Source organism: Mustela putorius, unplaced genomic scaffold, assembly GCF_011764305.1.
Source record: "Mustela putorius furo isolate JIRA1106 unplaced genomic scaffold, ASM1176430v1.1 tig00003869_pilon_pilon_pilon, whole genome shotgun sequence".
Taxonomy (NCBI): domain Eukaryota; kingdom Metazoa; phylum Chordata; class Mammalia; order Carnivora; family Mustelidae; genus Mustela; species Mustela putorius.
Window position 1 is genome coordinate 11,171,221 of NW_025422021.1, and position 15,584 is coordinate 11,186,804.

General features: G+C 39.9%; 1 protein-coding gene across 1 annotated transcript in view; it reads right to left on the reverse strand.

Moving 5' to 3' along the window:
• MYO3B (myosin IIIB) overlaps positions 1–15,584 on the reverse strand; it is a 186,356-nt gene that overhangs the window by 157,317 nt on the left and 13,455 nt on the right. The window contains exons 2-3 of the mRNA XM_045066728.1: positions 9,482–9,561; positions 2,246–2,323 (exon numbers count right to left, since the gene is read on the reverse strand). Coding sequence (XP_044922663.1) covers positions 2,246–2,278 — 33 coding nt within the window. The 5' untranslated portion in view covers positions 2,279–2,323; positions 9,482–9,561. The remainder of the gene's footprint in view (positions 1–2,245; positions 2,324–9,481; positions 9,562–15,584) is intronic.

Below are 15,584 nucleotides of genomic sequence, written 5' to 3' on the forward strand. Positions count from 1 at the left end.
AGCCAGGCACCCGAGATTCTCTACCTCTGACCCTCCCCCCTGCTCGCATGCTCACACTCACACTCTCTCTCTCTGAAAATGAACAGATGAGGGGCATTTAGGTGGCTCCATCAGTTAAGCATCCAACTGTTAATGTCGACTCAGGCCATGAACTCTGGGTCATAGGACTGAGCCCTGCAGCAGGATCCTCACTCAGCATGGAGTCTGCTTGAGATTCTCTCTCTCTCTCCCTCTCTCCCTCTGTCCCTCCCCCCAGCTCATGCTTTTTCTCTAACAAATAAATAAATTTTTTAAAAATAAAGAAAACAAATAGATAAATCTTTAAAATATAAATAAATATCACCAAGTGCCAAGCAATATCCCTATGTGGCAGAAGCTTAGCTGTCGAAGAACATGCTTAGGTTACCCTGTAATGCCATCGCAGAACCAGCTCATGTGGTATGCTAACACAGTATTCCATAAACTGTATCTGTAATGTAAAAGGTCTAGCTTTTAGGAAAGGGGTCAGTTTCTTCTTCAGCCTAAGAACCACCAGAAAGTCTAAGCAAATCCTACGGATACCACTGGTAATAAAGCAGAAGGGAAACAAGAAAGAGAGAAAAAGGACAAAGAAAACAAGAAAAATTGAAGAAAAGGAGACTATTGTGAAGGTCACCTAACATCCATCAAGTGGCTGGCAGGGGGCTCCCACAGAAAGAGGGCGCATGGAGAAGCACTACTGTGTGGGACTGTCTCAGCTTCTCATAAGAGGCAGCTGCTTTTGGAGCTTCTCTGTGGACACACCTTCAGGGGCAATTGCAGCTACACAGGAAATCAGTCCCTTTATTTCATAATCACATCTCCACTGATCCAAAATGGTATTATTACCTAGCTTGCCACTATATTCTCTTTCTTGGAATTAACTTCTGGGGGACACCAAACTGATTGTCATGGATATATTTCTGAAAAATCATAAGGCAAAGGTGGCTTCATCTGAGAGAGGGCCTCTAGGATCTTGAAGTTGATCCCACAGGGCTGCTCAAAGTCTCCAAATCTCCCAGAACAGGGACATACACATGCACACACGTACACACACACACCCTGTCCCCCAAGACACTAGGAGGATACAGCCACTAAAGTGGACAGGACTAGGGGAGGTCTCAAGGTAAGAAATATATGGCAATTAGAAATGTCCGGCCATTAGAGTGATGAAATAGGATCTAAATATCTACCTGTCAGAGAAGCTGTAGCAAGAATTAGCATGAAGGTGGAGTGCTGGACTCAAAGGTCTCTGGGCCCACTTCACACCCTCTGGGCCCAATTTCAGTCTACTTCTGAAGTATACAGCTGATGAGGTCAGATTTTGTGGCTTTGGATGCTAATTGAACCTGCTAGCTTTCCATGGAGACTTCCCCCATGGTGCTGGCTCCCAGGTCCTGTCCTCCAGCCTGCTTCAGCAACTCCAGCTCACGATCACTCAACTCCCATCCCTGCTGAGTCCCTTCCTATCCCAACTCCACCCTACAACCTGAGATCAGTAATTCTGTCTTTGGCCCAATAGCATCTCCACCACAAAGCTGCCTAAACCTTAGTTCCCAGTGGGACATGAACTCTAAGGGGCTTCCAACCCTACTGCTTTATAATTTGAAGATAAACAAATCTGTGTGAATTGGTAAAAAGTGTCTGTGTCTTACCTTTCCTATATAATATGCATTTAACAGAGCCCTTCTAGGCACAATTTTACTCAAAGGAGTCATTTTACTAGATGAAATATCAAGAATTGGGGCAGCAGAGATGGGAAATAACTGTGTCTGGCAATGGGTCAATTTGAACTAGGAAAATAAAGTTAAAACAAAGACAGATTCCCTCAGGATATGAACTTAATAAGCCACCTTCTGGAATTTTATTAACTTTATTTTTCAGTAAATATGCTGGAAAAGCGGTGGATTCCAGTAGCTTTAAGGCTAAGGAGCAGCTCAAATACTAACAGAATCAGCACACTGAATGGACGGGCTCTGTGCCAGTGACAGAGAGTGTCCCGTCTGTAGACACATGGGATTTCATTTTATCTTTCTGAAATCAGAAAAGGTATACGTAGAGGTGGGCTCTCCACTTTAATTTTTCTCTCCCCACACTCCCACCTTTCTTAACTAACTCTTGTACTTTGCTCTTATTTCACTAATTCCATCATCTCTGGGCCTCTCACAGGAAGGGATGGCAGTCCTTTTTGGAAACAGGTAGAATAGAGATCAAAAGGACTCCGTACCCGGAAGTAAGAAGCCATGGTCTGCCTCTTCATGTTGGTGGTTTCTTCGGGATGTCGTATCACCTCCAGAGTGTCCACCTAGAGCAGAAGCAAAGGGAAGTAGTTTTAGGGTATAGGCATTTTCTGGTTCTTCCAAAAGCTGAAAGGTTTTTTGGTTAAATACCCAAGGGACCTTGACGTTTAGAACACGATAGTGAAAACTATGGGAGAAGTTTGAAGACCTATAAAAGAAAAACAAAATTTGCACTATCCTACTCGCTTGAGAATGGACCCCATTCTGTGAAGTACCATACTGTGAAGTCTTGGTATAAATTCCCGTCACTATTATTTCTGTATTTCTTGATGTTCTAATGGGCCCCTGTTAAGCTCTCCAATAAGGATGCATGAGACCAAACTATTTCTTAAAAGAAAACTGGGCAACGACCCATGTGGCTGGGTGATTACAAAGACATGGGCTCAAAGCCCAGGTTGGACTGCAGGGAATTAGATGAGCTGTAGTCCCCTTCCTGCCACCCTCCCACATCACACAGCTCCCACGTGCTCACTGGAGACTGGAGCTTGAGATACACCTGTTCCCAATCATCTATCCCAACCACCTAGGCTGACTGGAAGAAATTTATGAATAAAAACAACTGTAGGAAACAGCCTGTTTTGTTATTGTACCTCAACAATAAAACCCCCCACTCCTGCACATATAAGCTATTTGGTTTGCAAAGTGCACGAGTGGCATTTTAGCGCCAGCCTCTGCCATGGCAGCCTCCCATCTGCTCAGAACAGGTGGCAAGGGGATGAAGCAGGAATGTCTGAACTGGAGATGCCGCGGTCAGCAAGTGTGTTCTGCTTGGAACACCCCATGGGGTGAGGATGTCTGCAAGCTTGTTCAGCAAAAGTGCGAAGAGGGTACTAGAAGGGTTGAGGGCATGAGGGTGGGGACAAATAATGAGACCTACCTTGAGGGGTAGTTAGGAAATGGTGCATAGTGGAAGGAAATGCTTCAGTTGGCTTCAAGAAAAGTTTATGAAAAGGAATAAATGGGGAGCTAAGTTTTTAAGAACTAGAAGAGCAACCTGCATAGTGAGCAGGAATATGGGGCTATCACTTCTGAGGCAATGACGGGGGGCAGGGCGGTTTCCTTTCCTAGGCTGCATGTTGGATGCGTTTCCAAAGCCATCAGCTCATATGCATGCAGCTGAAGCTATGGTACCGCCGCCTATGGTTTGATTTTTTCATTTTTTTTAATGAGGAAGGAGGAAATGAAAGCTTGGTGTTGAGCAGGAAGGCTATTCTAAGAGAGAAAAGGGAAAACTAGACACTACCAGCTGCCCCACGTGCAGAGACTATACTGCATTCTGGAAGTCTTCTTTGCCCATCCCATCCCTCTCTGGAGGATGGAGTTCGGAGCTGGTGAGGTTTGGGGTCACAAATCAGGATTAAAGGGAAGAGGATGTTGGTTGGGGCCTGCCTTCTGCCAAACTGTAAATTCTAAGTTTTCTTGAACTTTTTTTCTCTTTAATTTCTTTCCTCTCAACCTGACCTTCACACACACTCCCACACAGAAACACACACACATACATTCTAAACTTGGGAATTTCTCTACCACTTCCTTTTATTCAGAGACACTCCCTGAAGAACCCTGTCTTACTTTGAACCTTGCTTTTCCTCCCTCATTTCCTTCTCTTTTTATTCAAAATAGTCAGGGAGTGCCAACCCTTCAGGGCAGCCCTAGGGCACAGTAAAAAGGCAGCTTAAAAACACATCCATATTTCTCTATTAGTAGGATTTACCTGTTAGCTTCCCTCTGAACATACAATAGGCCCTTGGCATTTGATAATTTAACCGTTTAGTGGTCAGAAAATCCTCGGTGGATATTAATTGTGCTGTTACATAATTTAAAAGGTATACTAAGAACTGTTTTCAAGACCAGCACTTGTCCTCTGCAGCAAACTGGAAAAATATAGAATGAAGCACTAATTTGCACTCCAAAAGTTGTAAGTCTGTTGGGCTCCCCTAACTACCCAGCATTACCAAGTGCTGTCCTTCTACTCACATACAGAGTAACTCTTGGGAAGGAAATAAAAACCCGTTTGGCATTACGTACAGCTTGGAAGTACTAATGCTTGTCCACAGTTTATCACCTACATAGTTAGTATTTTAAAGAATTTTAATGAATAAATAACTTGCTAATTTAAGAATTTGGAAAGGTCTTACATTGGTCAAGGACTTCTAGTATAGTCACAAGGTTGTCCTGAACATGGAGTGGATTTGAAAGAGGGACTTTGGACAAGGGACAAAGCAGAAGTTGAGTCTCTTGGTACTTCAAACAAGGAGACTCGGCACAAACCTCACCTCTGTCTGCACCAGGTCTATCATGAACCCGAAAGAATGCCAAAAAAATCCAAACCAAAACAGAAGTTAAGGTTGTGGTCTGACATAAAAGTTTGTCATCCTGAGCTAATTTAGTTAAAAGTAGCTTCATTTAATTAAAAAAGAAAAATCTTTTAGAAAGAATCCAGAAAATAGATTTCTTTAGGGACATCATCTAGCATATAGTTCTTCTCAAAGATAGGGCATTCCCAAGAAACAGTCTTCCCCAGAGGATCTGATAAGCTTTTACCTCAGATAGGGGGAAAAGACCCTAGAAAAGCTTTCCTGGGTTTAGAGGATATATGCCATGGAACACAGAGTTTTGGAACTGGACATCCTGGTTCAAAACCAGGCTCCTCCACTTATTTCTTGTATGGACTTGGACTTGCTATTCAACTTCTCAAAACCTCTGTTTTCCTTATTAGGAAAACTGCTCAGTAAATGCTACCACCTCACACACATGCAAGAAGTGTATCAGTTTCCCTTCCATTATTACCATGATTGACTTAGTTCTAGTCTAGTGATGAATGTCAAAGATGCAGTTTTCTTCAATGGCAAGATGGCAAGTACTAGCGCCCATGCAACACAGCAAAAAGATCTTTTCACTTATTGGCAGAGAAAATACTTCCAATCAAACCAATTTCAAAATGATCAGCAGAACCAATATTCGGGATCAAACAATTGTATGTCTAACCCAATATCCTTTCTCATCCAGTGCCAATTTATACAACGATATAAGTCAACTAGAGATGAGCAAGCCTGCTTTCTGCCCACATGACAAATGTCCTGCCCAATTCCTTGTAAGAGGCACTGGTTAGTGTTTAAAGTAGTCCTGAGTCAGCTTTACAAACTGTAACACAGACTCCAAGTGCACAGGAAATGAGCGAGTTTCAGTATACGTATGGACTCCACACATGGAGTTTTAGATGGGTATCAAAACAAGAGCAATAAAACATCTATTGTTCCAAGGTAAAAAAAATTACCGCAGTAACCACTTTGCCTATATTATGCCAATGAGGTCTCAAAATGATCCTACGAGGTAAGTACTATTATTATTCCTATTGTACCTAATAGGAGGTTAAGGCTCAGAGATTCTAGAGAAATTATCCAGTCTTGCAACTAGTAGTTGGCCATGCCTACATATGAACCCAGTTCTGATTCCAAAACCTTACTTTTAAACATTATATACTGCCTTTCTATGTGATTTGATATGACTTACAACATGGGTCTGAAAGCATGGTATTACTAAAATTACTTGCCTCATCTGTCAACAAAATTTACTCTAGGATAAAGACAGATTCCAAGAAGTCCCATAAACCATCTAGATTTCAGTTATTGCCGAAAAAAACAGAAAGATTTTTTTCCTGATCTCAGTAAGTGCCCACTATTTGCATCCTGAAACCTCACAGGGGCTTATATTTGTCTTCCTGACAGCATCTTTGTCAAGAATTTTTACTGCTATCAAGTGATCCAACCACCCTTTAAGGAAAAAAGTCCTACAGCATCACTCCTCTCAAAGCCTGCACAGCCCTGAATGGAAAAGCAAGACTGGCATTGACACTATCGGTGCATCACAGTGTGGTGCTGCTGAATGTGCTGGAGGCCAGCTTCCTAAAAAGACCACCTGTGTTATCGGACCTTGGCCAAGACAGAATAACTATTGCTATCGTGAAACGTATTTTCTGGTGCCTTAACTAGAACTTTCAACTCATCCCTCTTCCAGATGAAACCAAATCACGAGTTACTTTCATCTCAATGATATACATTATTATTATAATGATGTAAATATATGCCATATACTAGAGGGCACACTTGTCACACAGGCAAGGCCTGAACAACAGGAGGCAGTTTAGAGAAAGGTAACTGCGCTGGTATTCGGGGTGTGGAGGGCAAGGGAGCAGGGTCCTAGCAGAATCCAATAGCCACAAAATCAAACTGAAGGAAGGACAGTAATGTGGGCTGATAAAAAGTATTACAGGGGAGTCTTTAATTTTTTTGTGTCATGGTCTCTTTCAGAATCTAGTGGGAGCCAGTGTTTCCAAAAAAACAAATATAGTTGCTCCTCATTCTTTGTGGATCCTGTATTTGTGGATGTGCCTACTTTCTAAAATTTATTTTTAACCCCCAAATCAGTACCTGCAATGCTTTCATGATCATTCATAGACATACGGAGTGGAGAAAACTTTGATCACCTGATGCATGTGTTTCCAGCTCAGTTTGAACAACGTGATGCTCTGCCTTCCTGTTTTAGCTCTCATGCTATAAGCAAGTATCCTTTTCTGGGTTATTGAAGTGCCAAATGTTCTGCATTTTTGTGCTTTTGGCTAATGATTTCAATGTATAAAATAACCCCCAAGGGGCTCCTCGGTGGTTCAGTGGGTTAAAACCTCTGCCTTCGGCTCAGGTCATGATCCCAGGGTCCTGGGATCGAGTCCCGCATCGGGCTCTCTCCTCGGCAGGGAGCCTGCTTCCCTTCCTTTCTCTGCCTGCCTCTCTGCCTACTTGTAATCTCTCTCTGTCAAGTAAATAAATAAAATCTTAAATAAATAAATAAATAAATAAAATAGCCTCCAAGCATGGTGCTAATGCTGTCTTGTCTTTCTAAGTGCAAGAAGGCTATTAAATACCTCTTGGAGAACATATGTGCATCAGATAAGCTTCATTCAGGCATGAGTTATAGTGCTGTTGGCCTTTATTCAATGACACAAATACTGTAATTAAAATATTATTTTCAGGGCTCCTGGGTGGCTTAGTAGGTTAAGCATCCAACTCTTGGTTTCAGCTTAAATCATGATCTCAGGACCCTGCATCAGGCTCCATGCTCAATGGGGAATCTGCTTGAGATTTTCTCCCTATCCTTCAGCCCCCATCCCACTTGCATTTGGTCTTGCTCTAGTTCTCTCTCCGCTCTCTAAAATAAAGAAACAAATCTTTTAAAAAATAAAATATTATTTTATATAAAAATACTACATATAATTATTTTCAAGAAATATATATTAAATAATGTGCTTCTAAATAGAAACACACATGAAACAAGATTATATACTAATTGGTTGACAACAATGTTGTGAGCAGAGGCTTTTGGGAACCTAACCACATAAATCCCCTAGGAGCAATGCTTCTGTATTGGCTGATTCAGTGTTCACAGCAACTTGACAGAACATAATTTCATGAAGAATAAGAATCAACTGTGTTTACAAATTTTACATGTAATAATATCAAGAGGCCATTAGAACCAATGAAACTCTGATGTAAATCTCTCCTAGGGGTCATATAACCCATGTTATATAGTCCTAATATCTTGCTACAAACTCACAAGACTGAAAAAGTAATACATGTGTTTATAATAGCAACGTGGGTAAAAACATTATTGTTAACAAAAATGATCTGAGTCCCTATTATGTAGAGCTAAATTTTTCATTCTCAAAGAAAGTTAAATATCAATATCTATGTCTGTATCAATTTTGAGACTATTCAACAGTATTCTGTGTGGCTGAAGTTGTTATTTTTTATTAAATAATTCAATGTTCAATGTAAATAAAAATATATGAAAATTCAGAAATGTGATCTACTTATTTTATTACTCTATCACCTTTTAGATATTTGGGTGTTGGTGTTAGTATGTACAATGATCATTAACCAGCCAATCCTTGAGATCCTTGTGAAACATTAGCTAGAAGAATTTAATAGTTAAAAATATTTTACAGTGGGGTCACCTGGGTAGCTCAGTGGCTCAGTGGCTTAAGCCTCCACATTTGGCTCAGGTCAGGATCTCAGAGTCTTGAGATTGAGCCCCGCATCAGGCTCCCTGAGGGAGCCTGCTTCCCCCTCTCTCTCTGCCTGCCTCTCTGCTTACTTGTGATCTCTGTCAAATAAATAAATAAAATATTTTTAAAAAATTTTTACAGTGGGATATTTATTAACCCTTCTAACATTCCGTTTGCACAGACAAGTACACTCCTTATATTTCAGAGAGCAAAGCAGAACGACAGGAAATGGTTTGATTTCTTTCCTCCCTGCTGACTCTATTTGGTCCCTGTTACCCTCCTCTGTAGGTTGGTGACAGCCTCAAGGAAGAGCACTTCATCTCTTCCTAGAAAGACTTTACTTTCAAGTGTCATTGTTCTGTATCTTAAGTGGTCTTTCTGAGAATCACATGAAGGGGTCCAGAATATGCCATGGTGGCATAGGTATTATTTTGAGTTGAACATCTGAGAATCAACAGTTGCAAGAAGAGGCTTTTTCTGAACTCCCCTTATCTGGCTAAAAACAGGGCCTCTCAAGATCATCCAACTGCCATAAATCTCCTCCCTGGCAGTTTCACAGCCTGCCATGGAAGACTGACTCCTATCACCAGAGATGAGAAATGAGCACTGGGATTTCCAAGAAATTGCCTAAACAGACACTATCACAAAACTATCATATCTCCCATCTATTCTCCTAAGGACCATTTGTTTTTCCCAAAAGTCATTTGTTCTCCCACAAGTGCCCCTCTCCCCCATTCATCCCCTATTAAGAGGGTATATAAGCCTCAAATTCTAACTACCCCTTTAAGTAAATTTTTTGAATTCCTGTGTGTATATATAATTAAAATTTGTTTTTTCTTCTGTTACTCTTTCAGGTTGAGTTTAATTCAGTCCCCAAAGAACTAAAGTTAAAATGGTACAGGAGACATTTTCTTTTGTAACACAGGATTTTAAAGATTCCATGCTGTTGTTTCAAATTTCCTAACCTCTTATTTCCTAAATGCCTTCCATTTCTTAACCAGACTTCCCATGGGCCAGAGAAACTAAAGTCGCCAACTCTAGGATTATCCCCAAGGCAGGAGCACCCCAGGGTCCACATTATTTTGAGTCCAAACCTGCTACTCACTTTGGTTCTCCCAGCACTGAAATGTGGAGGCAAAGATCTTGAGGCTGCTGTTATCCTGGCTCTTGTCTGGGCCAAGTTACCTGAGCAAGAAAGACAAAAAGCTAAAGTGAAGGAAAAATTAAGGAACAGAATCATGAGTAATATTTTCCCTTTATGTCCTGGTAGTTTTATTAATTTTCCAAATGATCTTCTCTGAATATGAAAAATTTAGAAGAATTTGAATTTTGAAACTTGAATGACATAAATTATAAATAAATTATAATAATTTATAAATTGTGATTTATAATAGAAATTGTATTTATATTAGTCTTGTAAGCAAAAAATAAATAATAAAAAACTCCCCAATTCACTCAATAAACTAGCAATAGAAGGAAATTGCCACAACATAAAAAGGACATATGTGAAAAGCCGATAGCTAACATATTCAATAGTGAAAGATCAAAAGCATTTTCCTCTAAGATCAGGAACAGGACAAGAATGCTCATTTCCACCACTTCTATTCAACTAGCACTCAAGTTTAAGCAATCAGGCAAGAAAAAGAAATAAAAGACATCCAAATTGTAAAGAAAGAAGTAAAACGATCTCTGCTCATAGAAGACATGATCTTATATATAGAAAACCTAAAGATCCTACCAAAAATCCTGTTAGAACTAATAAATCAATTCAGCAATCTTATAAGATATAAAATCAGCATCAAAACCCAGTTGTATTTCTATGCACTAACAATGAAAATTTGCAAAGAAAATTAAAAAAATCCTATTTACAATGGCATCAAAAAGAATAAAATATTTAGAAATAAACTTAACCAAGGAGGTAAAAGACTTGTACTCTGAAAACATTCCTGGAAGAAATTAAAGAAGACACACAAATAAATAGAAAGACACCTTGTTCTTGGGGAGGAAAAGAATCTTTTTCCTCTACTCATCTTATGTTACCCATCTTTTGTTAATTTCTTAGGGCAAATAGACTGACAGAAGACAGATTAACAAGAGAAAAATAAACAGAGGTTTCTTAATGCATGTATCACACATACACACAGGAGTATTTGGTGATAAGTAACTCAAGCGGTAGTAAGAATTGGGCTCACACAGTATCTTAACAAAATAACAATAAATTTCTAGGTAAGTGACCAAAGATCTTTGAGTTTTTAGGGGCAATAAATTATGGGAAAGTAAATATATGAGGAAGCTAATGGAAAGTAAGGTCAAGTTAGTAAAGTTTTGTTATACAGATTCCTCTGGTGCTGTCTCTGGGCTGATAAAGGTCTAGAATTGTCTCTGGTGATTAACTTCTGTCTTTCCTGGCAGAGAGGGGTGGGGGGATATCTCTAAAAATTTATGTCTTGCTTTTATGTAAACAGGGAAGGCAGGGAGCTTTTCTTATATCTACATCTTCTCAATTACCTTCGGCTCAAATAATCTTTATGCCAAGGTGGCACATTTTTTGTGGCATATTTTAAGTGTTCATGGATTAAAACATCTAATATTGTTAAAATGTCCACGATACTCAAAAAGATCTATAGATTTAATGTAATCCCCATCAAAATCTTAATGGCATTTTCACAGAAACATTAATAAAACCCTAAAATTCAGCTTCTAGAACCACAAAAGATCCAAAACTCCAAATGACCTTGAGAAGGAAAAGAAAAGCTGAAAGCTTCATATTTCCTGATTTCAAAATATTTTATAAAGTAACAGTAATCAAAACAGAATGGTACTGGCATAAAGAAAAACATACAGGACAATGGACCAGAATACAGAGCCCAGAAATAAATCTATGTATATATGGTCAAATCATCTTTAAGGTGGATATCAAGATTATACAATGGGGAAAGGGTGGTCTCTTCAACAAATTGTGTTTGGAAAACTCAATATCCAAGTGCAAAAAAAATAAAAATAAAAAAAAGAAAGAAAGAAAAGAAACTGCACACCTATCTTACACAAAATTCAATTCCTCCTGGATTAAAGACTTAAATGTAAGACCTGAAGCTATAAAACTCCTGGGGGGGGGGGGAAAGGGCGGGGGAAAGCTTCATAACACTGACCTTAGCAGTGATTTCTTGGATAGGATATCAAAAGCACAGGCAATAAAAGCAAAAATACACATGCAGATTTACATCAAATCAAAAGCTTCTGCACAGAAAAGGAAACAATCAACAGAGGGAAAAGGCAACCTACAGACCAAATATTTCCAGACCATAGAAGGGGTTAATTTCCCAGATCTATAAGGAACTCCTATAACTCAACAGCAAAAAATAAAATAACATAATCTGATTTAAAAATGGACACAGGAGGGGTACCTGGGTGGCTCAGTTGTTTAAGCATCTAACTCTTGATTTCAGCTCAGATCATGATCTCTGGGCTGTAGGATTGAGCCCTACCTTGGGCTCCACAAACAGTGGGGAGTCTGCCTGGGATTCTCTTGCTCCCTCTGCCCCTCCCCCTGTGTGTGTGTGCATGCATGCTCTCTCTACAAAATAAATAAATGAAACTTTAAAAAAATATAAAAAGGATAACAAAGTAAAAATGGGCAAAGGACTTGAATAGGCATTTCTCCAAAGAGGATATAAAAATGGCCAACAGCTATATAAAAGATGCCCAGCATCACCAAGAATCATGGAAATGCATATCAAAACCACAATGAGGGGCGCCTGGGTGGCTCAGTGGGTTAAGCCGTTGCCTTCGGCTCAGGTCATGATCTCAGGGTCCTGGGATCGAGTCCCGCATCGGGCTCTCTGCTCAGCAGGGAGCCTGCTTCCTCCTCTCTCTCTCTGCCTCTCTGCCTGCTTGTGATCTCTCTGTCAAATGAATAAAATAAATTCTTTAAAAAAAAAAAAAAAACACAATGAGATATCACTTTATACTATTAGTATGGTCATTGTATAAAACAATAACAGTAACAACAGAAAAATAACAAGTATTGGCAAAGATATGGAGAAACTAGAACCTTGGTGCACTCATTGCTAGTAGGAATATAAAGTAGTGCAGCCAATATGGAAAATAGTGTGGAGGTTCTTAAAAAATTAAAAATAGAATACCATGTAATCCAATAAGTCCACCTCTGGGTATTTATCCAAAACAACTGGAAAAAGAATCATGAAGAGGTATGTGCCTCCCATGTTCACTGCAGCATTGTTTACAACAGCCAAGCTGTGAAAACAAATTAAATATTCACCAAAGGATGAGTGGATACAAAAAAAATGTGGTGGTAGATGTGTACAATGGAATATTATTCAGCCTTATAAAAGAAGGATGTCTTGCCATTTGAGACAACACAGACGAACCTGGGACATTATGCTGCAGACAATACTGCATGATTTCTCTTATATGATGTATCTAAAACAGATAAGCTCATAAAAACAGAGAGTAGAATGTTGGTTGCCAGGGCCTGCGAGAGCAGGGAAATGGGGAATTTTTTGCTCAGTGGGTAGAGTTTCAGTAATGCAAGATGAAAAAGTTCTAGAGATCAGCTTTCCAACAATGTGCACATAGTGAATGATACTGTACTATATACTTAAAAATGTGTTAGGAGGGCAGGTCTCATGTTATGTGTTTTTATCACAATAAAAAAAAATTTTCGAACTAGGGTACTGTTAAGAATTTGAAAGAGATGGGTAAGCAAGAAAAAAGATGCTGGGAATTTTCCCAAAAAGGAAACTGGGCAATTGAGAACCCCACTGTAAAATTTTAAGACATAGACACTGATCAGCAGATCTGGAAGAATGGGCCCCCTGGCACACGGGGAGAAAGCCTGCCATGCAGTAGACCAGAAGACACGGAGAGCATGGGCATCAGCCACTGAGTTTTGGGGACTGATGGGTTTTTGCATTTGCCTGGGGTGTGAACACGTTAGCTAATATCTCAGTGCCCTGGTTTCCTTATCTATAACATGAAGACAGTATTACCTCATTCTGACGGTTGTTATGGGCATTCCATGAGGGTAATTCACGACAAGCACTGTGAATGCAGAGTTTGTTCAAGGTAAGCGCTCACTTCATGTTAGCCAGCACTGATTATTATTAATATTATTATTATCATTACTTGCTATGAATAGTCCATCCACACAGGTCTCAAAACAGAGAGTAGAAGGCAAGAGAATACTAAGGAATCTTACTAATTTGCTACTATGAGAACTGGTCAGTCTAAAAACTAATGATAAGACAACCTCTACTTTGAACCTCCATGTCTTGGCCACTCTGATTCCCAATGTTTTTTTTAACCTTTAACGGATCTCAGTGGCCTGTCCAGACACTCTTCTCCCCTCACCACCCACCTACTCTTAATCTCCTCTCCTATCCCTAGCCTCCCAAACTCAGTGCTTGAAGATTTGTTTGCTACTTTACTGACGATGTCATTTGATTCTGTAGCAAAATAAAAAGTTGTCAATGAAAGGAAATGCTGCAATTTGTGCCTATGCAAGACACTTGAGATCTCAAAGTTTTTAGCAAGTCTAGCACAAAGATGTCCAAATGTTTTCTCTGGCGATATCTTCAGAGGCTAAACTGTGATTAATAGCCCAGAAAGAACCCTTTGAAGCAGGATTGGTGACATCAAAGTCATAATCCAGGGGTGGCAGGAGCTTTATAATGAGTGGGAAGCATTTTAACACATTTCAAAGGATTTACAGCATGAATAAACAATAGACCTCAGCAGATGCACTGCACACACCTTGCAGAAGCATAACCTATTAGAAGTTCCCCATTTTAATTTAAATGTAAATACAGTGTTCACATTTGTTTCAAAGCATCTTCCCAGCTTCAGCCCTCGACAGCCTCTTTGGCTAAGGATGCCTCACTGCCCCCAGAGCCCCAGAAACTGTGACTACTGACGTGTGTTGGGAAGAGAAAATGGAAGTCAGAGCCATCTAAAGGAATTTATATCCTATGTGGGAACTGGGTTAAGAAAGAATCTGAAATGGAGCTTACAATGATCCCACACAATCTCTCTGTTTCCAACTTAAAGAGAAAGAGACAAGTGGTCTGAAGACAGAGCTGGAACTTTTAAACGATGGCAATTTCCTGCCTGCTTCAGAGGATTTCTTCTCTTGGAAAGTACCCAGGACCCATGATTTCATCTTCAGTTCCTTCTTAAAAATTGTCCAAAATGATGGCTGTTGTTTAAATAATCACGCACAGAATTCGGCTTCCCTCTGCTGCCCTCTCTGGGTTTACAGAATTTGTTGCAGGGTTCCCGTGGTAATCGCTAGTGGGCATTTGGAAAATTTTCCTGTTTAAATTTTCCCTAAAACAAGGTATAAGCTCATAAGCCAATAAATTACTGCAAAGCAATGCTGAAATATAAAGTCTCACGCCAAATTGCTGCTAAGAAAGAAGCTGCAAATGAAAAAAAATCAGTTTCAGTTCATCTATTACCAGAGCAAGTTATCTGAGTAGATCTGAGAACTGAAACCATCGATCCAAAAGTCTGTCTGGATACTGAGAACCTAAACCACACCATACTGTCTACAGGGAAATGACTCTCCACTGGCATGGATTTCTTTTTCCAGTATTCAATACCGGAACTCCCTGCAAGATCTTAGACCATCAACTCTGCAATGGAAAATATCAACAGCAATTTACCCTTTAGGATTCTTTGAATCCCTGGGCTCAAAAATCCTCACCTTGTTCTCCCCATCAATCGCAGACTTTTGTTTTGTGATCCTTACCCAACCCTTATCAAGCCCCCTCGCTTTGAAAGACCCACCTTCAGCTCAGGTCATGATTGCTCAGCAGGGAGCCTGCTCCCCCCCACTCTCTCTGCCTGCCTCTCTGCCTACTTGTGATCTCTGTCTGTCAAATAAATAAATAAAGTCTAAAAAAAAAAAAAAAGAATGTTCTGATCCTGCTTTTCCTTCTCCACGACACTGCCAAAACTTTGAGAGGTGGTGGTCTCCATTACTGTGTTAAGTAATGAAGTCCACTTTGTCTTATCAACAGGTTGTGTGGATGATGTTTACAAAGCCAATGTGGGACAGACCAGGGCTGGTGTGATGCCTGCTGTGCTCGCAGTGTTCTAATTCCAGCCATAACACCGCAGCTCATAAAAATGCACGGAGTCAAATTCAGTAGTTGTATAAAACACACCATAGTATTTTGTATGCAAAA